The 26382-nt window shown below is 37.8% G+C and overlaps 3 protein-coding genes across 5 annotated transcripts; 2 read left to right on the top strand and 1 right to left on the bottom strand.

Annotated features, from left to right (window-relative positions):
- Window positions 1-412: 412 nt before the first annotated feature.
- On the top strand, window positions 413-3094 carry sult5a1 (sulfotransferase family 5A, member 1). Its single transcript, XM_026378408.1, has 6 exons — window positions 413-992; window positions 1209-1420; window positions 1556-1682; window positions 1779-1876; window positions 2132-2312; window positions 2580-3094. Exons 1-6 carry the CDS (start codon window positions 854-856, stop codon window positions 2753-2755), a joined length of 933 nt encoding a protein of 310 aa, XP_026234193.1. The 5' UTR covers window positions 413-853; the 3' UTR covers window positions 2756-3094.
- Window positions 3095-8708: 5614 nt separating this feature from the next.
- hp (haptoglobin) lies at window positions 8709-12559 on the bottom strand. The gene is made up of 4 exons (XM_026379165.1): window positions 12427-12559; window positions 11959-12047; window positions 10117-10391; window positions 8709-9337 (listed from the first exon to the last, which is right to left on the bottom strand). The coding sequence occupies exons 1-4, from the start codon at window positions 12429-12431 to the stop codon at window positions 8750-8752; spliced, it is 957 nt and encodes a 318-aa protein (XP_026234950.1). The 5' UTR covers window positions 12432-12559; the 3' UTR covers window positions 8709-8749.
- A 2993-nt stretch (window positions 12560-15552) lies between these two features.
- Window positions 15553-24854, top strand: LOC113174452 (trace amine-associated receptor 13c-like). Of its 3 annotated transcripts, none has more exons than XM_026378488.1 (4): window positions 15553-15763; window positions 19403-19465; window positions 20719-21081; window positions 21358-24854. In XM_026378488.1, the coding sequence occupies exons 3-4, from the start codon at window positions 20802-20804 to the stop codon at window positions 22248-22250; spliced, it is 1173 nt and encodes a 390-aa protein (XP_026234273.1). In that variant the 5' UTR covers window positions 15553-15763; window positions 19403-19465; window positions 20719-20801; the 3' UTR covers window positions 22251-24854. The 3 variants fall into 3 exon arrangements, with proteins under 3 accessions (XP_026234273.1, XP_026234274.1, XP_026234272.1); XM_026378489.1 differs by having other exon boundaries at window positions 19400-19465; XM_026378487.1 differs by having other exon boundaries at window positions 17281-19465.
- The last annotated feature ends 1528 nt before the right edge of the window (window positions 24855-26382 follow it).

The following is a 26382-nucleotide window of genomic DNA, read 5'->3' as shown; positions in this document are numbered from 1 at the left end:
ACCGACATCATAGTAGGTTTACTGATGTATTACGTTACTGTGAAAAGCATTGCACAGGTACCTTGAAGCATGCGTGCACTGTGCACCATATGCATTTACAGCGGGCTCCTGTTTGATTTGAACACGAATCCTGCTTCAGCTCATTCAGAATATAACACAATTTACTAAACCTGCAAACCTGTAGTGTTTGATCCTGAACACTTCTCTGCACAGGTTTGTTTCTCCAGGCAAGATGTTGCAGGACTGAGTCAGTTCATTAGAGCAATTCAGCCCAGCTGGTCAGAGTGACTGAATACCAAAACCTGGTGGTGGACTGAGTCATTCTCTGGATTCCAGCTTTTTGGTTCTGTTATGTTTAATTAATTTCCTATAAATAAACCTAGTTTAGTTTTAGCATGAATACATGTGTATGATCTTCCCTTTTTTGTCCATGCTGATGCTGGATTTTTCTTTTTTGCTCCCATGTTGCATCTGTTGGTGTTTCCATTCAAACATTAACAAACAGAAGCTGGTGATAGTTTACTTTGGATTCAAATACTTTTGCATTATGCATAACTATTCAGAGCAATTTAATCTGCTGTTACATCAAAATATTGATCGGTTACGCTTTAACGCTCTCAGCAACAACAGTTTAGATTACAGATTTTAAAACCAGCAGGATTCTGGGGACTTTTGCGTAGGTAACACAGTTTTGGGTGTGTAGTGTAATAAAAAAGTATGGTCACAAACTTTCTCTAATGCAGAGTCGGGTACTCCCATTAGCATTTCCTCTCTCTGGTTAACTTGGATATATAGCACAGGAGGAGAGACACAGACACAGACCAGGAAATACACGCTTACATTAAGGTTGGATATGGCCAGGTTGGATGTCACAGAGGTGTTTCATGGTATTTCATTTCCTGGACACCTGCACACCCAGGAATCCTTGCAACAAGCTGTTGAATTTCAGTTTAAGGACACAGATATCCTCATTGTGTCCTATCCAAAGTCGGGTAAGAAGAGACGACAAATGAATCAGGATTAGTGGCGCCTGCAGTGTTTGCGATATGCAATGCAGCTACTCACATGAGCATGTTCATTTTCAAATATTATCCACTAAAGTAGCCATGCTGGTATTGACCTAACGCCTCTTATTGTTACTTTCTAGTTTGATGTTTTTCATATAATAAAAGTCAAATCACAGTCGTTTCTCTCTTTTCACTGACCAGGCACCACATGGATGCAGGAAATTGTGACTCTTGTATCCAGCAGAGGGGACCCACACTTGTCCAAGTCTGTCCCAAACTGGGTCCGGGCTCCTTGGCTGGAGCAATACTATTTTGCTGAGGTACTCAAGGCTTCGTCCATCACACCTCGAGTCATCACCACACACCTGCCTCATCACCTACTGGGTCGTTCTCTCCACGGCTCCAAAGTCAAGGTCAGATTTACATGTTAAATGTTCACTATCACTGCAAATGTACAACGTTGTTATTCTTCAAACTTTCCAGAGAAAATAATCCCACAGGTGTCAGTCAGGCAAACCCATTAACACGTTCGTTGTGCGTTCTCACAGGTCATATATGTGAGCAGAAACCCTAAAGATGTGGTGGTGTCCTTTTACCACTTCCACAAAATCGCCAACTTTCTCCCTGAGGCTGGCTCATTTGCAGAGTTTTTAAATCGATTCCTGGAGGGCACACGTGAGTTGACACGAGGGCTATAAATGTATTTTCTTGTCATCACTCTGCAGTCGAATATGTAAATACGTAATGTCTGACTTTACATATTTGTTCCAGTGCACTTTGGCTCCTGGTTTGATCATGTAAAAGGATGGGCCAGTCAGACGGCAACTTTGAACAATCTCCTCCACGTCACCTATGAAGAGATGTCAGTGGTAAAGGAGAGGAGATTCATAATGTTTTGTCAAACTAAGTGTCCATATAGTAGACTATATAAAATCAATAATTACATTGTACTCCAATCATAAAGGCTGTGACAGGACTTCATGGAAATTATTTAAAAGAAAAGGTTACATCAGAATTTTTCATGCATGAATATAAATATACATTTATTTACTATTTTTTTAAAAAGTCACTGCACATTACTAATTGTCATCATTCCTTTCTGTATTATTTTAACATTTTTTCAGGACCTACATGGAGCCATAAAGAGGGTCAGCTCTTTCCTACAGTGCCCCCTGGTGGAGGAGGAGCTCAGCAGCTGTGTGAAACACTGCAACTTCAGCAACATGAAAGACAACAAGATGGTGAACTACTCCCTCATTGCTGAGGAGATACTGGACCATAGCAAAGGCTCCTTCATGAGAAAAGGTGAAGCTTTTGTTTTTCGTCTTGCACAATACTAAATAGGTTGTTCTCTTCTCTAAAATGAAACCATCAGACAAGAAGAAAAAGCATGTTTGGCTTATTTGAACTACTAACAGTTCTTGTGTCCTTTTACAGTGTCATTTTACGTCTATGATAATTGCTTATTGTTTTGCCGTATGCACAGTATGTAGTTCTAACAAACACCTAATTTGCCTTTTAATTAAGAATCATCCTTACGGCTACATTTTTTATTCCCTCCCAACGATACAGGTAAGATTGGAGACTGGAAGAACACATTCACAGAGGAGCAGAGTCGATATTTAGAAAGTGTCTTGAGGTCCGAGATGCAGGACTGCAATTTAGAGTTTGTTTGGGAGGAGAGAGATAAAGAGGAGACGCACGGAACAGAAGAAATCCCACAGGAGAACACGGAGCTGTTAAATTAAATTAGAGATTAGATCACAATCAGATGCTTTTTTCTCTCAAATGTTTTTTAAACCATAATGTGTTTTTGCTGTATACAGTCAATAGAGATGATACACAGTAAATTCTGTTAGTGGAGATGATTAACAAACATTAATTATGTCTTAGTGAATAGTGTGACAGTTAGACTATCTTAGCAAATAGAATATACATGTAGGACTGAAGGCTATATGAGCTGTGGTATTATAAATTACAAATGGATTTATTGATTATACTGTGACTGTGTTTGCTTGATATAGACTTGCACTTTAAGATGCCCTTTATGATTAATGGTGGGATTTGTTTTATTCTATAAAGAAATAAAGTCCATGCTGTCAATCTGTCTCTCTATTTTTAGTTGTTGAAAGTCTTAGGCATAATACTACCTTTAGGTTTTACTGTGTTAGGTACATGATGGAGTTTTAAAATAAATCTCCCTCTGAGTGTATTGTCTTCAGCGACACTGTGTGTGTGTGTGTGTGTGTGTGTGTGTGTGTGTGTGTGTGTGTGTGTGTGTGTGTGTGTGTACATACAGTGCAGACACACTGGGGCCTGAAACTGCAAAGTGAAACTCTGATAACTCTGGTAAAGGTGTCAGCACTCATCTTCAGAGCTTCTAGCTGACATCAGATTGATGGGACACTCTCAGTGTTAAATAACTAATACACCAGACTGTTGGAGATGTTATTTCTTATTCAGCTCCTGAGATCAGCAGTTGATGACAGAAACATTGTGAGGGCTGTAAAGAAAGACACTAAAACAACAGGAGGACAGGAGTGAAAGTACCACAAACTACTGTTCGCAGAAGACATGAACAAAAGCAAAGAGGCTACGTCAGAAGATGCAAACCACTCATTAGCAAGAAGAATAGAAGGCCAGGCTGGAAAAAAGTACAAAAGTGGGACACAAAAGGTTTTATAGACTGATGAGACAAAGACAAACCTTTACCAAAGTGATGGAAAAGCTAAAGTTTGGCTAAATGATCTACTCATTATCAAAAACATACAAGTGCATGTGTGAAACACAGCGGAGGCAATGTCATGGCTTGGGCTGCAGGCCTTCTTCTGGGACAGGCTCAATAATCACTGATCATCAGAAGTCTACAGAAACATTTTGTCTCCCAAATTAAGGAAAGATGCAACCAAAGTGGCTGGAAGATCCTCTATCATCAAAATCTGCTATTTTCGAAGTTGTGTATCTGATCCAGACGTGAACACCTGGTAATGAAAGCTGAAAGGTTGCTCTTTTGAATGATATTCATCATTTGATGTTAAGTTCGAATGTTTTCAGTCTACAGCAAAAATAAAGCAACTGGCCTCATTGTTCCAATTCTTTTTTCTCTTATGTAGAAAATTACATGAGAAAGAAACTACTGACAAATGACTGAAGTTTGCCTTTGTGATGCTTGAATTGCATCCAAACTTCAGACGTTGAAGACAAGGCTGAATGTTGTGTCATAACCCGGATGATTCAGCTGTGTGTAAACTGTACCGCAAATACTTTGGATAATCTTAAGCAGCAGTCTGTGTGTATTTGTTTGGTTCCTGTGCTGCTGCTGCTGCTGCTGCTGCACACACACCGTGTCTTACATAAACAGCCACAGAGCTTCTTGAGGATTTTACACTTGTCTGTCTGTGTGTATTACGTGTTTGTGTGAGTGTACATTTGAATGGTGATGTCGCCTGGTTTAAAGAAACAACATTCAAACTTGAGTTTATACAACCTTGAAGATTTTTGTCTTGGGATGAAAGCCTACTTCATTAAGAATTATTATCTGTGTATTTCCTGAGCTTCCTGACTATTATTCTTATTTACAATCCCTCTGTTTTTATAAAGGTAGTTCGTCTCTTTCTCGCCTTTCACCTTCTGTCTTGGATCCCTTTAATTGTTTTGTTAAATGTGTATTGAGTAATCAAGTTGACAAAGGCTGCGATGGTCACACACGTGCACACACCACTGCATCGCCTGAGCTCTTCGTGGTGTTCTCTCTCTCTCACACAGTTCAGCCACGGAAGGAAGCCACTTCACACCTCTCTATAAATCACGCCTCAGACGCTGCTGAGGGGAAGGAGGCTGAAGGGTAAAACTGATGTCAGTGTTAATTGCCTCAGTTCACAAGGGTTCAAACAAAACCACAGCTTTAACTTTAAACTTTATCTGAACTCATTATTACCACTAGTGGTGTCATTTACTCTTATCTAGCCCACAGATCACTGATGATTGTGTTTTAATGTTCCCGTATTAAATTAGTGCCATTGTACATTTTTTAATAAATATTTGTCACACCTACGCTGGTATTTTCTATTTTGGCTAATCAAACATTTGCTGACGCTAACACTGGGGAAAGCTGTGATATAAATGGATGTGAAACTGCAACTTTTTCTAATGGGAGCTTTATTTTTTCCAGTAACCTTTTAAGGGGCAAATGTTGAGAATTGTATCCCATTGAATTATTCACTGTTAGTGAATAACATATCACCCAGAGGTTTAATACATATTTAATGACCAGAAATTGAAGGCATTTATGGAATTTACAAGGTTTCTACACTTGTCTAGATGCATCAACCATTTTGTAGACTCAGATTGGTCTTAAAGGTGAACTCGCACACTAAATATTTTACACATAAAGGTCAGTTAACACAGACTGTACGTTCTTAGGCTCTGGAAGACGCTTTGGCAGGACATCTCTGCTTCCGCTGCACCAATTTTAACCATCTCGGTTGTTCAGATTTGTTTAGCTGGTACCCCAAACAGTTTCATGCACAGTAGGGGGACCTGAGCTGATATGTACTTCCTTTCATGCAGTTAGAGAAGGATTGGTGCATTGCTACAGAGCTGCTGTTAAAAGTGTATTGATTCTGTCTTGCTGTGGTACCATAACATGACGACCCATGATACGAGAGGGGGCTATGTGCACTATAGAGAAAGAGAAAACCTCCCAACTACATGGGGATGAATATCAGTGTTAAAATGCAATGTAAGTATTCACAGTGTGGTACAGAGTTTGGAAACAGTAAGAAATGTCCATTCAGTTTATCAGTAAATGGTAAAACTGATGAGACAATTGTTGCTAAGCAACTGATCATTTCGTGTCCTTCAATCTTCACAACTGTCAGCAATCAGAAAATGTCTACTAGTAAAAGTCATGCACACAGCTTTTGCATATACATGTACTCCTCACAACACAACAAACAGGACCACATCTGAAGTTTCAAACGGACAGACTGAGCGGAGTCTGGACACGATAATCTCATGAGGCAGGTGGATAAACAAATATGAGTACTGCATCCTGTCAGTGTGTTTTCATTCAAAGATGGAGATTGTGACTAAACACCAGGAGGTATTTTTTGAAGGGAAGTATCATTCACTTTCAAGCAAGCATATCATTGATGAATAAAGCTGTGACTAGTGAATGACTGAGGTGATATAGTTGAGCAGTTATCTGTTGCATTAACGCCTTGTGAAAAGATTAGTACGCATACAGAGGTGATAAAGCTCAAAAAGCTCTGGTTTCCCAGTCACACAGGAGGACAGAGTATATAACCCAGCAGCTGGGTACACAACATGTGCACAACAGCAGACTGACACAGAAAATATCACTGCTCTGTGTAATTCTTACCTCAAAGCCCCATTGTTGTGTTTGATGACTGTATCCACACGAGTACACGCATTAGCAGCAGTACGTTCCCTTCAATTCTGAGCTTCACCATATAATCAACAATAACTGTACGTGACGAGATGAATACCAGACAGCGCCTCATTTAATGAAAGTTAACAGAGTGTTTCATGTTATCTTTTTAATAACGCATAATGTTATTAAAAACTAGCACTCATCACAATCATAAATCAAATAAATAGTGAAAAATAATGCCACTTTGCATGTCACTTTACAGAACCAGAGTTAAATTAACCAACACATGAAAAGCTCCACTTGTAAATTCTACACATGTATTTTTAATTCAGGAGTGTTTACAGAGTCGATATACATTCTGCAACACTTACGGCACTGATGAAAAACCATCTGTGCCACTATCTGTTACAGCTGAGACACACACAGGATTTTACCAGAGGCGCAGTTTTACATTTGGCCTCATCTTCGACAACAGACGCAAACAGCGCATGTGATGTACAAAACCTCCAAATCTGTCCAAAGCGTGCAGCAACTCTCTCGCAATAACTACAAAGACCAGACTGTAGGACAAACATTTAGCCATACGACATGCACAACATGTTCGCACAATATTTCTGTCACAATGCAAACAGAGAGACTGTTTGCATTGTGACCGCAGTTACTGCTCTGCAGGAGTGAGGGAGCCAGAGACAGTGCACTCTGAGACTGGTAGAGGGTAACAGCCCATGACAGGGATATTAATATTTTAGAAGCCATAGAGGAAAACTTAATGGTCTCTGTTACAGACCTGCTTAAAAAGACTTCTTACTCTTTTCAGCTGCATTTTTATTTCAGCTAAAAACGCCCAAAACATTAAAAAGATACATTTCACTAAGTAGTTAAAGAGACAGTGTGCTGCCAATATGAAATCACTGACTGTAAGCTAAGACACATACAGTCATGCTGTAAACTTTAGGTTTGGTCTCCCTGACTCAAATAAATTAGATGTTGTACTGCACAACTCACAAGTCCTGAGAGGTCTTTGTAGATTGGAAGCATGTAAGACAAGAAAGCTGGTGCCATGATCATGAAGTGTTTTAAAGCAAGTGCCACTGCAAAAGAGGCAAGAGATTTTGAGATGTCATGACTATCATTACATGAATACGTGTGAATATAGCTCCCTATTTCATGCATCTGCTTTCATATTGTTTCTTCGCTCATTTATTTCACTTTAATTTGTCACCATTCACTTGTTTTTTACCCTTAATGAATGCAGAGTAAACAACAAGTATTTTCAGAATCTAAACAAGACTCATTTTTCATAGTCTACAGTTTTATAGTTACCAGATTAAATGACTCACATTTGATGATATAAGAATATGAGCCTCTCGTCAACCCTGCACTTAGAACAATATAGAGTACTAATATCAGTAGGCGCAGCCTTGCACTTTGATTTTTTTTCCTTCCCTCTTATCTTACTTCTGTTGCATCGACTGGACAGGCAGCTGTCATCATCCTATTTTTCTAGGGTTTAGAAATGCATTTGTTGTTGAGACAGTTCATGATTTGTGTCAGAGCGAGCACACCTGCCAGACCAAAATATCTTTGATGCTATTGGTAGAAAAAAAAACATCTACAGGCAACGACTTGAAAGCCATAAATTCTGAGTTGTGTCCTTCACTTTTATTTCATTTTGTCAGTTTTTGCCTTCACGTGCCGAAATGTTGTCTCAAACTTTGAAGCTTTCTAAATCTCTTTTTAGTTAACAGTGTGAAAAACTTTGGAAAACCATTAACAGTGAAACATCAGATGTGGACAACATAGTTTGTTAAATAAATGAATCTTCCAAATTCTCCAAACTGTTTTCCAAAGTGCACAAAATTTAATCTGAAAACAAAGACTTTAAGACTCTTTAAAATGTGTAGGCTTGGGCTGTAAAAAGATTGAATTGAAATATCTGCTTGGTTATGGTTAGGGGAAGCTCACATGGACTGTGAGTAGATAATGAGTAGCAAACCGCATATAACATCAAAGCACTCCACCTGATTATAGGCACACTCCAGCTGTCACAGAGATAGCTGAGACACAGTTGTTTGAATTGTTTAAATTTTTAGATTAAGTAAGTTAGTTTCACACTGTCAATCTATTGTGGAAGGCATTTGTAGACTTCATGTCCATTTCCTGAAGCAACTGATGATACTGCTTTTCTTTTGTTTCAGCGTGTGTCGATAGAGATACTTATATTATACTTAATACTAGAGCTTGTCCAAAAATGTAAAATTTCCTTGTTTCAGTCACAGCAATGAGGAGACAAAACACAGCAGTGGTTACATTACATGTTTTTATTACAGTGATTTTCTCTACAAAGTCAAAGGCCAGAGCCTGGAGCTTTAGACGGCTGCCATGAATACATCTTAGACATTGCTTTGGAGCGCAGAGCAGCTGATTTCTCTGTATCTCCTCTGATGACAGAGTGGATCCAGGGTAAATATGAGGAAATCTTCATATAGACAGCATGCTTATACCTGTTACAGGCCTTGTCATAGGAAAGGATCCCAGCAGCATAAATATCCCCAGTGTCAGCATCCGTCACAGCCAGAGCACCTCCTGCATCACCGAAACAAACGTTTTCCTCATACGCTGTGTTTTCAGTACAGAACATGTTGTCGTCTACGGCTGGTGTGAATGAGATGTGTTCATATTCTGCTTTACAGTGAGAGTGGTTTGCCAGGGAGAGCTTGAGGTATTTAAGGGACTTAGCAGGAGTGAGGAGGATCCCCCAGCCCCAGCCGGCAATGACCCCCAATCCGCCCACAGTGTTGGGCAGGTCCTGGCCTCTCTCAGGCAGAGGGATGGGGGTCACTTTATCACTCATAACCACAGGCTTCTTCAGCTTAATCAGAGCCAGATCATTGTCCCAGTCCGACTGGTTCTGAAAGCCTGGATGGAGAACAACCTGCAAGGAGGGAGAGGAGGTGTTTTGATCGTCAATCTGGGTTTTCATTTTCATTAAAGAAGTCAATTTCACATTTAAGCAGTGAAATATGACCTTGCAGGCTTGTCTTAACAAAGCAACGTCTTGTTACAGAGTGCACGCCTGTAAATTGTGAGTAGTTCATTTGAGCAATTTTCACCTCTCATAATAGATTTTAGAGATAAAAGTGTATTAAAGTTTACAGAGTATTTCAAAAGACATTTAAAAAAGACCAGGTATGAAAAATATATTTTAGCTTTGCAGAAGGTTGTTATATTGTATATTCAACACACTGATCGGTCATGAGTAATCACCTTGCAACCCTCTGTCATTCATTATGTTCATTCCAAAGCTTTAAATCTGTTTTTTGTTCTGTATGAGCTCCTAAAGAACTGATATTTTACAAACACACTGTTTTTTTTTTTTTTTGGTGGATGGTGCTATTTCAACATTGTATCCCTGTAGCTGTGTCAAATAAGCCATTATGGATAAAAACATTAGCAGTAAAAATGTAAATAAATGAGTCAGGAACAAGATGTAATTTTTTCTATACTGTAATGATGCAGATATATAAATGAAGTGTCTAAGGAATAAAAGTAGAAAAATGTCAGTGAAAAATAATCTATGACTGTGCGTTATGTAATACTGTACATATTTCCTGTGGCTCCAGAATCCTTGAAGTTTTCTTTCAGATAAAAAAAAAGAATGTGAACAGTTCTTGTACAAACAACCTTCTTATTAACTATTACATTTTTTCTCACCTTTTCTACTGCAACCTCATCAGCTTCTGCCCGTTGTGAAATTCCAAGATACACTTTAGGGACGATAGGATTTTTTCCCTGAATGTGCTGTCGACTTTTATTGACAAATAGGTTTCTGCCAGCTGTCAAAATCCAGCGGTCAGAGATGAGAGCACCACCTGCATAGCCTCCATCCAGTATGCTGTCAGCAATGTAGACCATGACCTGCCAGGGGACATGAGGGGCCAGAGTGCCTCCAACCATTCGCCTGGAACGGAGGGATGCTGACTTGGAAACTGGAAAATAGATATAGACATATACATTTTTTAGCTTTTAGATGACATATTTATATACCTGTAAATGTATCTAAATTTAGATTTCTTCTATTTTCTATATTTTATTTAGAGGCTTTGATACCAGTGATCAAATTTTGTTGAATAAATGATAAAAATGTTGATATCTGTGTACCACAGGGATCAATACTAGTGCCCCACCAATAAACCCTGTATACATTATATATTTACCATACTTCTTTTTGACATGACATTTTTGTAGTAAATCTCTGTCCAGAATTTCTCCAGATGCTCTTTGTTGACTTTAACTACTTTGTTAACATTTGTTCTAAATTTTAAAAAAGTATGCATTTCCTTTAAACTCTATAAAAAGGTCTATTTGCTGTCTGTGAATTCAGTCTCTGTCTCTGGTGACTGTTTTGTGTAATTGTTCTCATTTTTTCACCCCAGATATAAAAACACTTGAACAGCTTGATTAGTTTAACACTGTCATATGTTCTTTCCTGCTTTCACTCTAGTAGAACTTTTTTATATTTTTTAAATGATGTGACTAGAGTAACAACGTAGTAGGGATGCACTGCTGAATTACTGAATACTGTTATCACTTTTGGAGATCTGCTTTTATCTCAGCCTTGTCTTCTGAATGTAACATGCTCATGCTCTGAAAGTTTCATTTAAATTAGTGGCCTTTAATTTATTCAGTGTCAAGCAAATATGAAAATCTACTATGTGTGCTTTTGTCTGTCTGAGATCATCTTGAAAAACTGTATAAAGTATAAAGTGATTGCACTAAGAACTGTGCACAGGTGGCTCCGTGCTGCAGTCCAAAGACTGTTCATGGTCATTAATCTTGCTGTACATATTGACAGGGTTTATTTACCATGAGTGATTTCCAATGTATTAAACACAGCAGATAATAGCTTACAAGCTCAATCAAATGAATGAGTGACTAACTGGTTTGATGCATTACAGCAACTGCATGAATAAAAAGTGAATTTAGTGGTTGTGTTACATTAAATGTCTTCCACATTGCATTATGTGTGTCCTTTATACAGAAAATACATCCTTCTTCAAAAAATTATTTTTCAGTATGGCTCCAGTCAATTTAGTCAAATCTCACGTTGGGATTGCTTGGTCTATTGTTATGAGTTGTCTGAAGTGAAGCAGGGAAGCAGGCAATTTTCCTGTAAGATACTAAAGCTTCAGAGCAGTGATAGCCTGTGTTATTTTATGCAAGAGATACCTGTATGAGCAGCTGTCAAGGAGGTACTGGTCTACATTCATGGTTCCCAAATAATGTAAAGACTTTGATAATTGTTCCTTTAGTGCCACAGTGAATGTAATACTAATAGTAAGCAGTAAAATGTACCACAATTATGAGATGGGTTGCCATTTATGCCCGCCAGACTATCATTTGTAATAACTTTAGTGATCACTTCCAGTGCCATCATCAGGTCGGATTTTAAATGTGTCAGATTTATGGGCAAAATTAGCTGTTTTTTCTATTTTGTTTTCTATGTTTATGAGTGTATATGTTTGCATTTGTATAACGTATGTTAGTGTGTGCTACCTGACACAAAAGGCTTCATTAAGTCTTCAGTGTGAGACACATCTGCCAGGCAGGCCCAGGCAACCAGGAGGAGCACAGTCTGATGATACCTTCAAACAAGAACAGAATCATGATGAACAAACAGTGAATGTCCTACTTAAGGATATATTTTTGTTTTATTATAGTCTTAGAATATTAGGCAGTTGATTTACAACAGCTCACAAAACATTCCTGGATAATTACTTGAAAACACATTCACTTAAGTATTTAAAAAATATATAGGCTTGAAGTTTTTATAGTAAAATCCTGCTTAGACTAACAGTGTGCAATATTCATTTTGCAAGTAAAGACAATTTTTTAATTTTAATCTGAAGTATATTATTTGGAGGTAAGGATGGAGAATTATGTTTAGGTAGGCTGTATTTAGAGGGATTTAAAAAATATGAAAATATTAGAAAAATAATTAATTAAAATATTATATTAACTTACCACATGTTTTTGCTAATGTAGTCTTCTGCAGTGATGGAGTATGATGAGTATGTAATTTGGAGCAAGCGGTATTTATATGTGCTGAGAGACAGAAACTTTGCCCTGGAAATTTCTGCTCTGTACAAAAAACGTTATTCCCAGAATCTGAAATAAACGCTTGTGAAATCTCACTTTCCGTTAGTTGGCAGACACTCCACAAACTGGATTTAGAAATAAATCAACATTTATATAAAGCACGTGGCACATACGGCACAGGTTTCTATTGTGATAAAGGGAATTCAGGTCATTCTGAAAGAATTCCTGTTATGTGTTGAGTGTTGGAGTATAAAAAAATCTGCTTTATTTAATTGATTTGCATCAAAGTTTTAAAGTAAACGATGCCAGGTGACAGTTTTTAACTCTGGAAGAAAATTGAACGTTACAACACACTGTGCTGTTTAATTTGCTATTGCAGAAATTAGGCAAGTGTTGCCTTGAAGGTTATTTGACAGTGACAAAAACACTATATTACATCAAAACCCTGGCAGTAAATAGTTAACTGTGTAATTATTCTGATTTGTTACTATAGTGGGGAAAGTCCAGCATTGCTGCCTTGTGTATTTACAAGAGGTCACAGAAATGTTTGTGATGACAAGATATTTCATTTCAATTAATCAATGTTTAGTGTTCAAGGTGCAGTAGTATGCACAAGTAACAGTGTCTGGAAAGAGTCAATGAATCATCTGATTTAGCATTTTATTTTTCATCTTTGCATTTTGTTACTATTGGTTTCCAGTAAATACATTGAGAAAAGACTAAATAAAAAACAAATGGCATAAAATGTTTATTTTTAGTAAGTATGTACTAATATGAGCAGAATGTATATTTAAATTGTAACTGTGCTCTATGTACATAGATATTCAAAGCATCCCTTCCTCTTCCATGCTTTCAGGAATATTGTGCAATTCAAGTCAGCTTAATTGTAAAAGAAGATTTAACATGGGCTTTCCAAGCCTTGGCACATTTCTAGAGAGTAATCACGTTACTGTGGAGATTATCTCACTCTCTAGTTTCCACTTATACTGGGAAAAATCTCAAAATCTTCTCCATGACTGTACTCCCATCCATATTTCCCACAGGAGAAATCTAGCAACCCAATGACCTTCATGCTGAGGTATGAGGTTGACATTTGTGGCTTTAAGTAAAATGTTTCCACTACTACTGGATAGATTGTTGTGAATTTTACAAGTTGTCCTCAGGATGAAATGGAATAACTTTGATGACCTTCTTTCGTTGTCTACAATCTCATCCTTATGTCAAAATATAACTTTTGATCCAAATAGAACCTGAAACTGAACTAAGTTTTACTTTGACTATTATCAATTTATGTTCCTAAAATGATATTTCCATATCCTCCCACACTGAAAAAAAAACACAATATATGAATACTGAATGTTTTTATACACAGTGTATGTGCAGTGCAGGCTTCACTTCACATTAGGATTGGCTTTCAAATTAGTTGTATAAATCATGTTGTCTAATTTTTAGTTTAACTACATGAATGTGTCATTCTGCTCAGTGAAGCTCTAACACTAACAAGAAGTAACCATGACCAAAACATTTTCATGCATAAGGTCACAGTGACCTTCACCTTTGACCTCTGGCTACCAAAATCAAATCAGTTCAACACAGAGTCCAAGTTGACAGTTGTGCAAATTTCAAGAAATCACCTTAGACAGAATTAATTAAGGAAAATGCAGCTTATATTTATGGTAGAATGACTTCTACCATACAATATGAACCTTACTATAAAATTAAATATGCCCTTGTGTTATATATTTGGCAGATTTACAAAACATCGTCCTGACAGACAATTTGCTGTTAACCATGTACACTGCAGCTCTGGTATCATCAACATTTCTTCAGTATTTACTGTACGTACACATTCATTGGCCACTATTAAATACACCAGTGTAATTTAATACAAATCAGCACAGCAGCTCTGCCATGAATTCTACTTTTACAAGGGCACAATTTCTCAGCTTTTATCGAAACTGAGAAAGGTGATAACTCTGCTATATGTTTATTATTGAGGTCATAGTGAAGTCATACTGGAGTGGATTACATTAAGGTGTTTTTAATGTTTTGGCCCTCTCATTCATTTTAAACTATAACCTTGGAAAAGTAGAATTCACGCAGAGCTGCTGTATTGATTGCATCAGATTATATATATATATATATATATATATATATAGGTGTACCCAATGAAGTGGCCAGCAAGTGTATATCAGAATGTAAGCTTCACTTTTGGCTTCAACTTCAGCCTGTGTCAGGGAGATTTTGTATACAAAGGTCAAAGCAGAAGTGAATTAGTGATCAGTGATGCTGCAATGTGTTGTTCAGCGTTTCCATATGACATCTGAGTGCAGGGTTTTTACTTGTAGTTCTCACTATAGTCTCTGTTCCCTGGAGGACAACAAAGAGGATGGGACGTGACCTGTATGCCAGACACAATCAAAGCCATGGACATAGGCCATAGGGTTCAAAGCTCAACAAATGCCCAAGAGAGTATAAATGTATTTTGCCCCTTCTCATACTGTAACAGGGTCATCTCTAGTAGTACAATGTTATACCTCTCTCTATTTCCATCCCTGTTTCTCTCCTTTATTCTGCATCTAGTTTACAGCACACAAAACACAAAAATGAAAACACTGTCAGCTGTTTAGATGAGTGAAAGGAACAAAGACTGAAGTTGTACAGCAAGGAAAAGAAATGGAGATTAAAATAAGCTTGAGGACAAAGAGTATAATGAAGCGTGGACTGAAAGTTAAATGTCAACAGTGTTGGGAGCTGTGAGAAACGAAGCATGAGAGATGTCTGAAGTAGTGAAGAACAAAGAAGAGAGGATAAGAGCAAATGGGGGAGGCACGTCAGAAGGCGAACGTGGGAGTAAAGAACGGCAGAGGAGAGTAAAAGACGTTGCTGAGGACTTTTTACCTTGAAGCTCTTGGGAAAGTGCTTGTGCATGTGAAAAGGACTCCAAGCCATGCAGAGGGTGAAGGGATGTGAGAAGAGGGGGAGCAGTGAAGTGGGGACTGGAGGCTGAGCGCTCCACAGAAGAGGAGGAGGGAGTAGGGAGAGGCTGAATCACAAGGACAGGGAGCTGGAGTGTGTGAGAGCCTTTGCGTTTACTGTGTGTTCCTAGGGAAAATGAATGAATGATGAGAGGACTACAGCTCCACTTTCTTCTTCACTGGAGGACCTTTAACTGGATTTTACTTCCACTACGTCAGTGTTTTTATACTGGATTGTTACTCTGTCATCAATTACTCTATGACCCATAACAGTGGAAATGCTGGTAAGGTCATCCCATCTTCGTTTGTTGGTTGGTATTTGTTGGTGGGTGCATGTCTGATATCATTTGACAGTATAAATTCATTTGTAACTTGAGATATGTGAGTTTTTAAAATCAGATAAATTCTATTCATCTTTGGCATAAATGGTTTCTATATTATTACAAATGGCCAAAGTTGTGCTGATTAAGTACACCACAGTCAATCAAAATATTACATAGTTATGTGACTCATGAGCAATGTTTCTCCCAGAGAAATGCCAAAACCTCACTTAATAACATAACAGAAAAATATTACTTATAATAACTCTATATAAATATTAAAGAATTGGACTTGCACATAAACACTGACTGGTTTATACCTGCATACAAAGGGACATGCTAATGCAATCAAATGATTCTAAATTGTATTTGTAATTGCAATTATTGCACTTATGTTTATTATTTTGGGCTGTTCCATGGGAAGCAACTTGTGAAAACTGAGCAGCAAAATACTCGAACAACTTAAAGTTTTTTATCCATGTAACTGCTGTAAACCTAATGTTTTAGGAAAAATGTCTTTAGTTTAACTTTGCCCATATGAGATCAATAATATAATGACATAAAATAATTTTCATTATAAGAAATCTCCTACTCTGACAAACCTTGATAATGAAACCGTGACGTGAATCACTGCTTAGTGTATGATTATTGAGGCATGCAGCAGCTATTGACTGAGTATAGTGAGGTAGGTGTGACGTGTGTAATCTAGGCTAAGACTCATTGAGAGAGCACATAAACACAAAGGAAGGAATATATTAGCAGGTGCCCACACTGCCATCAATGCAGCAGTAGGTTTACAGTGTGTTTAGTGCATAGAGAGTATCAAAAATATACTTATATCTAGATAAGTATAGCTATTTCTGTTTAACAAATTCCAGTGCAAGTATTTTTTTTAATTACTGACCAAAAAATACATTTTATTTATTTTTATTATCCAGTAGTGCTATTGGGTAACATATGAGTGAGTCACACTGCTGCAGTAAGTCACATGTTTCTTTTACAAAAATGCAACTATAGCATTTTATAAAAACAGATCTTCATGGGCTTCATAGATCTTTATAGCTGATATAAATTGATGATGTTTATTTTTAACCTTTGGAGCTCTTTTTTTTTTAACTGATAAAGGCAAAATTTTCATGTAAAAGAACTACTGTATATCACTCAGTGCAGCTGTGCAGTTTACTAATATGTTTTTTTTAGGTTTTTTTTGTTTAAGTTTTGTTTTTGGGGGGATTTGTTGACAATAACAAAAATGTAGAAACTGACTGGCCTCACCTTTTAAGTGCAATGCATAGTTTTGCTGTGGTGACGCGTACACCAAGCCGGTTGGTAATCTTTTATACCTTGTAGCACACTTTCATTTGGCCAGATGGCAAGAACATTGAAAGAATAAATGCTACCAGAGAACTTGAAAAGCAAAAGCAAAAATATTCCCACAGTTGTGAGACACTAACATGCGCAAAAATAACTTTGCTTTTTAGACCAACACCAGGGAAACCAAGACGAACGGACTGACAGGTCAAGATGTGAAGAGAAAGTCGTCTTTCTGCTCATGTGTTGTGGCAGCTGCCCTCAGGTGGCTCTGAGCCTGTCCAATATTACTGCACATGACCCTGCTGTGCATCAGGCCACCTGGCCTGAGAGCTTTGAGCAAGCGCTGCCATTTCAATGTTTCAAATCAGTTTATTTGTATAGCGCCAGAGCAACAACAAAAGTCGTCTCAAGGCATTTTATGCTGTAAGGTTAAGATCATAAAGACTTATGTGGAAAGCTTATAGAGTGAGCACTAGGTGACAGTGAAGAGGAAAAAACTCCCTCCCCGGAGAAACCTCCAGCAGAACCAGGATCACGGTGGGTGGCTATCTGCCTCGACTGGTTGGGTTAGTGGAAATTAGAAAGAGCAAAGAAGAGCAACAGCAGGCAGAAGATAGAGAGGAGATGGGCTCAGTGCATCAGGTTCCTCAGCAGTCTACTGCAGAGTAACTAAGACTATAAGTTTTATAAAAATGGAAAGTTTAAGGCCTAGTCTTAAAAGTAGAGGGTATCTGCCTCCTGGACTGGAGATGGTTTCACATGAGAGGAGCTTGAAAGCTAGAGGCTCTGCCTCCCATTCTACATTTGGAAACTCTAGGAACCACAAGTAAACCTGCACTGAGAGCGAATCTACATTCTGTATGCCCGACCTGTCAATCATGGACACAGTCTTGATAATCCACTGCAGCACACTGGTCTCAAGACAATGCGATTAAATATGTTTAGTTGCACAACACGGCAAAAAACTGCCTTGAAATGTGAAAGTTAGATATTTTAGTTAGGTGGTCAGTGCCCAACTTCAGACAAGAGTATCTTAACAACTATAAGATGCAACACCATAAGATTTTGTACAGATTATAATGTTGATGATTCTTGACAACTATTAGCTGGATTTCCCCCAAAATCCCCCAAAACACTTGTGGTTCAAAAGTGAGCATCCAAATGATGTTGGTGATGCCCTAACTTTTCCTCTCAAGCCACAGATGAATAGTTAAAGCCTTTTAAACTATCTACAGACGTTCTGCTTCGCTCCTCTTAACAGAATTTACAAAGGGATATTATCTTTTTTTTTCTCACAGCTGCAGCATGTGAGTGAAAACACCCAACATACAATAAAGGAGCTATTATTGTCAGTCCATGAGAATCCAGTCATGTGACAGCTCTTACTTGTATTTCTTTACGCACTCCAACCTCGAGCCATCGTAACCCAATCCGTACACAATCTCTAATTTTACTACACTCATACACACAAACTCAACAAGTTCAGATGCTCAAAAGCAACAATTAACAGAGCAGACCAGAAGACAAAATTAATATTAGCTCAAGATTTTATATAGTAAAAATAAAATGATCAAAACTGATAAATGTGGAAAATCAACGTGTGTGGTAATCAAAATGTGGTAATTTCTCTTCCTTCTTAGAGTCTTAGACCTCAGTCAAATCTGAACACACAAACATAATTATATCATTTCACAATCATATGGAAATGCAGAAAATTAAGTATCATCACATTTTTATGTTTTTTCAATATGACTGTAATCCAGTAATCGTTTGTAAGTCTGCATATTCATGTGTACACTGCTGCAAACGTAACTACTACTAGCTAAATCAACATGTAGTAATTTATAAGTAATGAAGCCAGTTTCCCAAAATAAGAACAAGTATTGGCCAGAAATGGGTTCAAGGTCAAACATTATACAACTCCATCCACATCTCCCAAAACATTATAGTAACCATTATTCCAAAATTTAGACAATATACAGTATGTCCATCAAATCAAAGTTTAACAAAGCTTAGGCTATTAACGTGTTTAATAAAAAATAAAATAAAATCCTTGGCCTACTGTTGAAACCTCAGAATTTCTTTATGCCACTGAAAACACTTGTGTTTTATGTCTCTACAAACAACATCTAGATGTAGGACATGTTTTATTGAGCAGCTTTTTATTTTTCCCTTGCATTGAACACTGGTGGAGCTGATTGTGAAGATGCTGGGTTTGGTTGTCCAACAGTAGAACAGCATGTGTTTGTATGTATGTGCACATTCATGCACTGTCTTTGCCGTCAGCAGCTTGTCTCACTCTGCCTGGGGTCTTGCCGCAGGGAAGACTGCCGCCTGTCATCTTCACTTAAGGTAAAGGCAAAATGCCCCTTAATGAGGTTCATCCTCTGTCTTCCCAAAAATACATTTTCTTTTATCACTTTTAAATGTGAAGGAACTGCTTTTTTGTGACTTGAGAATAATTCCCTATAGCTGTTAAAAATACCATATACCAAAAAGTGATATATATATATATTCATATATATATATACATATATATATATATATATATATATATATATATATATATATATATATATATATATATGATATATAACCCTAACCCTTCCTCTTCCAATTTGTATTCACACAATCATTTCATGATGTCACTGCTCCATTGTAAATCTTGACCTTGATCATTTGGTGTGATGGAGTTTTAGTATTGTTGCTGTAGGTGATGATGCATCTATGTATTGTAAAATATCAGTTTGTTTAATTTAGATTACTTTGACGTAATTTTTTTGAGTTAGTATTGTTTAAACATATGATTGATTTCAGCTGTATGTAACCATTCGTGCTGTTAACCCTGCATTTGATAGAGAAATGAAAAAGGTTTATCAAGGTACAGTATGGCAATGTGGCCTTGAAACAGTACATGTGACCCAAATGTGTTTTTGCCATCACTGTATTTAAATGTATGAGAAGAAGACAATTAGACGTTAGGCAGGTTTGTGATGCTTTCATATGCAATTCCACTGAGTCTTAATTAAGTAGACTAAATAGGCTAAAACACAACCACTACAATTTCTTCCTGCTTCTCAAGAATGTCTCATTAGTCTGAGGCTAATTCACTGCTAATAACATTTAAAAGATTTTACGTTTCACAGCTGTGATATTTCATTGGTGGTTTGGTTTTTCTCTGGTCTGAAAATGTCTGAATATACCTTCTAGCTCTCCAGCACAGTGAACAGCATTAATGATTGAAGGAATCATGTATTTAGTTGTCAGCTGAGAGAGACATTTGGTACTGAACTCTACTACTGGAGTTTCTACATGGGTGCTGACATCATCGAGGTGCTTCCAACAGTGTTAGAGTACAAGAACAGCATGTAACCAGAACCCACGAGTTAAAAAAAAAAAAGCATGGTAGCTGACCTTGGATTTCTGTAGCTCTTTGGAAGTTGTTCTTGGCACTATGGCTACCTATGTTTCACAAGTATTTTATTTTATTGTTGGTGATACAGTTTGATTCACCTTTAAATGATAATGTTGTAACAAGATTAATGACCTACTGTTTGCAACACTTCTCTAGTTTGTACAGGTGATTTAAATGTGTGTTTTCACAGGATAGTTTCTCAGCCCAGGACATGGTTTCTTGAGCAGTGCTCCCACTGAAACATCACAAGGATAAACGGGTCTCTATTGGGCCATGACTGCTCTGCTTCCCAACGTCAGTGTTCCAGGGTGTACATCAGTTCTGCTGGCAACCACAGACGGCCCTTTTAATTTGACTGCTGCTCAGGCAGGAGTTGGGCCTGGCCAATCACTGGCCCCTCTCTGTACCGTCTGTTGCTGTGGGTTTCTCAATCGCACCTTCGCAGTGGTGTTCATGGTGAGCCTGGCATTTGCCATCGTGGTTGGAAATGTGGTTACACTTACGGTCTTTGTGCAAACAAGGCAGTCGAGAACCCCACAGGGATACTTGAAAGGTAAATGCTGTGAACCCTTTTACCATGCAGTGGTCTTTGATAGTAGAATCATTTATTTGAAAAGAAAAAAAAAGTAATTACCCTTTCAAATGTAAATCAGTGATTTGCTTGTGTATTCTGCACATCAGCATTTGTTTACATCCTGGGAAAATATAAAAACAAAAGATTACAAAATGGATATCACATTTCTATAAAATGAATTTAAGACTCAACTGTTGGTCAAATTTAACATTGCGTCCCTTTCACCCTCATCTTCTTCTTGTCTCTATCTAACAGTGTCTCTAGCCATAGCAGACATGATGGTCGGTGTCCTCGTGGTCCCTTTCTCTGTCTACACTGAAATCTCTCTAATGGTGACCAGCGCTCCTCCTAACTGGTTCCAGGGTAGTTCTGTCTCCCCGGCCTCCTCTAACTCCCTCGGTGAAATAGTGAGGCCTTGGCAGCCCTGCATGCTGATTGGTCCTGTTTTTGCTGGATGCACTTTTGTCTCCATCAGCACCATCTTCCTTATGACTTTGGAGCGAAGTGTTGCCATCCTACGGCCACTCCACAAGGATGCCCTGGTCACCCGGCGACGAACTCTGTTCCTCATCCTTCTCTCCTGGACTGCCAGCTTTCTGTTGGCTCTTGCGCCGCTCATATTCAGTAGTAACTTCACTCTGGAGTATAATCAGTGCAGTCGTATGTGTAACTACGCCCCATTACTGTTTCGGGGCCAGCTACCATCAGATGCCAACATTTTGCTGCTGTTCCCAGCATTTGACTTCACACTGCTTGGGGCCACGTTAGCAGTTAACATTGTGTCTTTTACCAGTATTCGACGGTACTCCCAAAAACGCAAATTGCTCTCAGAGGGGAGTCTCCATGATGGGGGGGGAGGTGGAGGAGGTTGCCCTCACAGACCTTCTTTTTCAGACATTAAGGCTGCCAAAACAATCGGCATCCTAACTTTCGCTTTCACAGCATCCTTCTCTCCCATCGCAGTGTTCGTGCTGGGGAACGTGGTGGGGTACACCTGGTGTAACTTCTCTTTTTTTGCCTTCTGGATTCTGACTGGAAACAGTTGCTGTAATGTCATTATATACAGTGTCAGGGACCACCGTTTCAGGAAGGGAGTGAACCTGCTCTTTCAGCGAGACCAGTCTCCCCCCCATAGTGAGAAGACATGAGGTATACCTTAATTAAATTATATGTTTTGAGGTTTAGGCTTGACTTCAAAGGAAAAGTTGAACGTGCTTATTCACTTTCTTACTGAGAAGATGCCCTAGATACCACTCTCAGGTTTGCACAATAAATATATAATATAGTTGTAGCCAGCAAATGATTAGCCTAGCTTAGCATTAAGACTGGAAACAACTAGCAAGCATGTCAGAAGCTTATTTTTCTGGTCTCCACAAAAACTTGTGGGTAGTTACTGTTTCTTGTCTTTATGCTAATCTAATCCTGGCTTGAGATTCATATCATATCATATTCATTTTACAATGAATCCCTGTAAAATTATATTAAAAAAACAGGTTATTTAAAGGTTCCCTCCATCCACATTTATATTTGGACAAGCCTATATCTATGCATTGCATGACAACAGCTTTCAAGATTGGACCAAACACAATCTGGAGAGAAAAGGACAATATTTCAACAAGCTCCTGATCTATGTAGCTACTCTACCGCCAGAAAAATCCACATCATCTCCTCTGATCTCAATAATTTCAAGCCAAACTTACAGCGTGTCCACCATCTGCAATCACAAGCACAATAACTATGTTTGTCATCTATAAATTGAAACGAGATGTTGGTTGTGTGTTTAGAAATGTTGCTACTGCCTCTTAATTTGGAATAATGTGGATTACATATGTTTCGATTAAGGGAACAATTCATACCATAGATTTGATTGATTGGTGTTATATACATTTATTTTTTGAGCATCTCATTTCTGTTTATTATGATAATAATCTGCCTCAAGTACAACAAAAACAATTTTTCAGTTACTATGTGAGTATTTCCTTTGTGCCATGTGTCAGACATCGTTAATTTTGTACAAGTTTTATTTGTACCGTTTTATAATATTGTTTACTTATTTCTATATAAACGTAATAAAAAAGTTTTATTTGTATGTTTGTCAAATCAGTATAAACCAACTGAATGGGATGCCAAACACAGAGATTTAGTACAAAAAGCATTATAACAGAATTTCTTACTGTGTCTGCCAACCTTTTCAGTGTGACACTCATGTATTGTTGGGAAATCTTTATTGTACAATTTAAAAATATTATATAAATTATCATGAAGGTCAAAGAGCATTTCACAGCATAAATAATTTTGATGAATTTCTAATAATGAAATCATATTCACAGCCTTTTTATTTAATAACACAGCAATCAAATCAACAACAGTTGCAGCAAAATTGTTTCAAAAATTGATTTTGTGAGTCAAAATAAATTATTTCTATTGTTCAATCAACACGATAGAAAAAGACAAAAGCATTTTGTCCTGTTTACCATAAAGTGCCAATAAAAAGGAATAGTTCAACATTTTGGAAACTGCTCTGACTGATGAAAAAGAAAAAAAAAAAAAGTATTTTATTTTATAAAAATAAAGCCAGTAAATAAAAAGGTAATTAATTAACACTGCAGTTTTTTTATTTAGTTTAACACATTGGTTTTATAACATGTCTTTGGACAGATGATTGCTTTACTAGCTATCTGCCCACTGGCTGCCACTTCATCTTTACTACATAAACAAGAGAGTGGTTTCAATCTTCTTCTACTACTCTCAGCAAGAAGAACGTTTTCCAAAATGTCAAACTATGCCTTTAAAGCCTACTGCTTGACAATCCAGTGCATGTTCATGGAAGGATTTTTTTAATATCAAGGGTGCAATGATGTGTACAAGTTGACCTATTATAAACATCAGGAATTGTTGATGTTGTGTGAACATTACTGAATAAAACCTACAGGACCACTTCTCTGTAAACAAAACCTTGAATGATTATTACTGTACTAACATTGAATCACTGTACAGAGTTGTATCAGTAGTGCATAATTCATCAATTGTGACTGCTCCGCATTTTATAATAATAAATATGTTTGGAAACATTTCATCTGTGAGTTCAGTGTGATGCACTGCATAATATTCAAAGCCTCAGCAGTTACACAAGCTACTGGAAAACCACTTCAGTGGTTTATTATTGGCTTGATCCCACTGGGATCAAATTTGCCACGTTATGTAATGTGGAAAACGAGGAGCAACAGTAACACCAGGGGATTCCTGGTTACCCAGAATGGGAAGATCTTGAAAAAGCACAACGAGGTCTAGTGTGGTCTCATCTCAATACTGCAGCATTAAAATAACACAGCTTAAGCCCAAAGACACAACATACACAATCTCAAAACCTAGTGACCTAGATGGTAATTCGAGGAGTGTGTGTATTTGGAGAGATAACGAGAGAGCTTGAAGTTTTCAGTTACTCTGTTAAGAGTAGAGTGATGTTGCTATTTGAGAGGAGTGAGAGGCTGACATCTAAGGTCTTACGTCAAGTCTCTCCATAGAATAAATGATCTGACACTTGCATGTTCATGTGACCAAGGATGACAAATACAGAACTGTCCAAAAGAGAGCAGATGAGAGAATCAGACACAGTGAAAAACAGAATCGATCTTACGTTAATGTGAACCCAATGGCCTCATGTCTCACTTATTATTGCATATTTATCTAAAGTGCAGAGGCCTTAAACGCCTCATGACATAGATAACTGACACTTGTCGTCCCTGAGCGCAGCACACCAGAGCACCTCCTGACAGACTGCTAACAATACTCTAATGTGAAGCCAGTGCACAAAGATGAGTGATGACTCTTCTTACATCAAGAAATATTTGATTTCCAGGATAGTGTATCAACTGTGGGGGCATCAGGCAGTATTAACATGCGGGATACTCCAACATAAGAGGAGATAAAATAAAAAAAATGAAAGCGCTAGTTAAGTTAAAGTTAAAAATTCACTTAAAACTCCTTATCACACCCTGAGATCTTTAAGTGTATTGTCCTGTGTGCAGGGTGTGGTGGTTTTCTCTTCAGGACCAAATCAAAGCCAAAGCACATCTGACGTCAGCAACACTCTTGCATGAATGAAAACTTGGTTTCTCTACAGTATCAACATGCTTACTAGCTTTCAGTGTTTCTCTCTTTGTTGGCCCATTACTGCCACCAAATGTCAATCAGCAGAATTGTGGCAGGTCATGAATCATGCTGCCTACGTGCTCATGTATATCTGCACTCATGTTCAGCATAAACTAAACATGAAACTGCTGGATGAAACATTTAATAGTCATATACTCCACAGGGTTCCCACAGGAGAATCTATACAAGTTTCCTAAAATAATATGTCAAAATGTCTGTTTCCTTCCATTAAATTGAAGTAACTGAAAACTCACCATCTTATGTAAACTAGAATTAAGCTCATTAAGATTAGATCACAGTCTGATCTATGTACAATACAGGACTGTGTCTGTAAGATTTCATTGTAAGGTGTTGTAAATGTTAACAGATTCAGGAGAAGATGCAAAGGTAACTTTTCCAGGGATGATATTACAATGTTGTTTTAACTCCAACCATTCAGACAGCCACTTCAGGGGCCTTAGTAAACCCCTTTCATAGTGAATGTGCTTCAGGAACAAATAAGGCTGCCACATCCCTTTTGTGTTGCAAACACCAATATAACAATGTGCATCAAATTGCAGTTAATATGATGTCAAGTGTAACAGCCAGTGATTGAATATATGTGTGGAAATCCATTAAAGGTCAGTGGTAGAAAGGACACATCAGGGAACATACAAATTCAATCCATTACAAGCTACAGACAGAAAGTATAGTCCAATTTGCAAATAAACAAACACCACAGGGATGATGGTTATTTGTTAGTCAGAATCATTTGAATGTAGTCAAGTGTCTGGAGACAGTGCACTCCGATCATATTGTTCAACCTTAGTCTTGATGAGTTTTTAGAGGAACATAAAATAAACTGAAAACAGTTAAATATGAAGTTTAAGCTGAACAAACAAATCTAAACCTCTGTCGTATGATTTCCAGGGTAATAGCAGTTCAGCCTTGTTTTCTATATTAGACTCTCTTTTTCTATATTTATGCCACGAAAAAACAACACAGACACACACACACATACACACACACATAATAACGCCGCCAGCATTGTAGACAATAGGTCAGAGCACTTTGGAGCCTCAGCAAGGTTATGTCTTGTTGTCTGTCCTATTTCTTTTTTATCCTCTCTCGTTTCATTGTCCTAATGAA

Source organism: Anabas testudineus, chromosome 3 (assembly GCF_900324465.2).
Source record: "Anabas testudineus chromosome 3, fAnaTes1.2, whole genome shotgun sequence".
Classification (NCBI taxonomy): domain Eukaryota; kingdom Metazoa; phylum Chordata; class Actinopteri; order Anabantiformes; family Anabantidae; genus Anabas; species Anabas testudineus.
This window is presented reverse-complemented; position numbering and strand designations above follow the sequence as displayed.